This window comes from Apaloderma vittatum, unplaced genomic scaffold (genome assembly GCF_000703405.1).
Source record: "Apaloderma vittatum isolate BGI_N311 unplaced genomic scaffold, ASM70340v1 scaffold24494, whole genome shotgun sequence".
NCBI lineage: Eukaryota > Metazoa > Chordata > Aves > Trogoniformes > Trogonidae > Apaloderma > Apaloderma vittatum.
In genome coordinates this window covers 4202-5813 of record NW_009712472.1, presented here as the reverse complement: position 1 = coordinate 5813, position 1612 = coordinate 4202, and the positions used below count along the sequence as shown (strand labels likewise).

The 1612-nt window shown below is 53.2% G+C and overlaps 1 protein-coding gene across 2 annotated transcripts in view; it reads right to left on the bottom strand.

Annotated features, from left to right (window-relative positions):
* Positions 1 to 952, bottom strand: part of KIF1A (kinesin family member 1A) — a 33812-nt gene extending 32860 nt beyond the window's left edge. For both annotated transcript variants that reach the window (XM_009868006.1, XM_009868005.1), the window contains exon 1: positions 847 to 952. In XM_009868006.1, coding sequence (XP_009866308.1) covers positions 847 to 952 — 106 coding nt within the window. The remainder of the gene's footprint in view (positions 1 to 846) is intronic.
* Positions 953 to 1612: the final 660 nt, after the last annotated feature.

Below are 1612 nucleotides of genomic sequence, written 5' to 3'. Positions count from 1 at the left end.
GCTCCCCAGGCCTAAGGTGAGCAGGGGACCTGGCCAGGTCACAGTGCTACGCTGCACACTTGTGTGCCCTCCTCATAGCAGCCCAGCAGCATGTGTTGCAAGGGTGGCTGATGCCCATGTTTCACACAGCACTGTCACTGCTGTAGGAAGCTCCAGGCAGATAGGCAAAGAGGGAGAGTTATTTTAGATGCTGCCCCATCTGGAATCCAAAGACAAAGGATTCAGCCACCTTTCTCACCCCATAATTTCAGCAGCTGTTATTTAAAGAGACATGAATGCTGGACAGGCTCCTGTCAGAACAGCTGGCCCCAAGCCCCTACAATACATCACCACTTTCTGAGCACACCACTTTTTCAGCAAATCCCACTCCCACCCCTCCATCCTGCTAGTGTTTCAGCTCCAAGTCCTACAGAAGCAGGGACAGGTCCTGGCATGCCACAGTGCCACAGTACCCTGCCAGGCAGTGGTGTCAGAAGATGCTTGCTGGCCAGGGCACAGCTTCCACACTTGGGTAGGCAACTTCAGGTCAGGCACCCTTGGCCTCACATCCACACACCAGTGCTTCTACATTCCTCTGATTCTTCCTCCCCCCAACGTCTGCCACGAAATGCTGTCCCATTTGGTATCACCGAAAACCAAGCGCTCAATGTCACATAGATATCGCTGCTGCTGTTTCAAGAGTGGCACTAGATTTCCTCCTCCAAACAATGCCAGGTGCTATGGGCACCCACACCAAAGATCCCAGCAGTCCACTGCTCACCACTGTGGCCAGGCCATGCACACTCCTCCCCAGACAGCATGCAAAGCCTTCCCAAGCCCCTCTACATATCCAACACCGGCACTTACTGGTGGTGCTTCCTGACATCTGGATAATGCATTTAGAATCCCGGCTCATCTCCCGAGAGTTGAAGGGCCGGACACGCACCGCCACCTTCACAGATGCTCCCGCCATCGCGCCAGCTGGAGGTGGGTCCTGCTAGTGGAGAGCAGCAGCTATCCTGTAAGGAAGGAAAAAAAGGGAGTTAGGAAAGCTCGCGTCCAAATTGCCTTCTCATGGGCCTGATGAAAAATGAATAGAAAGCTTGTCCAATGAAACCTCCCAGGAACACAGCTGCCTGGAAGACAACATTTTAATTTTGTTTCATGCGTCAGTCTGCCCACATTTCACCTCTTCCGTCTCCCTCTTTTTTCTCAGGTCAAGATCCCTGCTCATTCCCAGAGGACATCCCTGCCTTTACCCCAAGGCAGCACCCAGAGCCTCTAGCACCCCGTGGCATCACTCAATGGGCATCGACAGCAGATGAGGACACAGGACAGAGGAGAGAGCTACATAGGCATCAGAATGAACCCTGAGGAGCGTTTTTTCCATTCTGCAGTGCCAATGGCACTAAGCAGGTAGTCCCTCACCTCCAAGCAAGCCCCTGCCCATCTCTTGAGCCTCCTGCCTTCACTCCCACTCCAGGAGAGCAGCAACTAGGCAGCAGGACTGGATTGAAGAGGAAAATGATGGCAATCTTGTTGAAAAAGGAGGTGTTGAACACACCCGCTGGTATGTGCCTCTCATTCTGCTTCTGGCAAAAGCAGAAACATGGTGTCAGCAGGAGCAGCAACA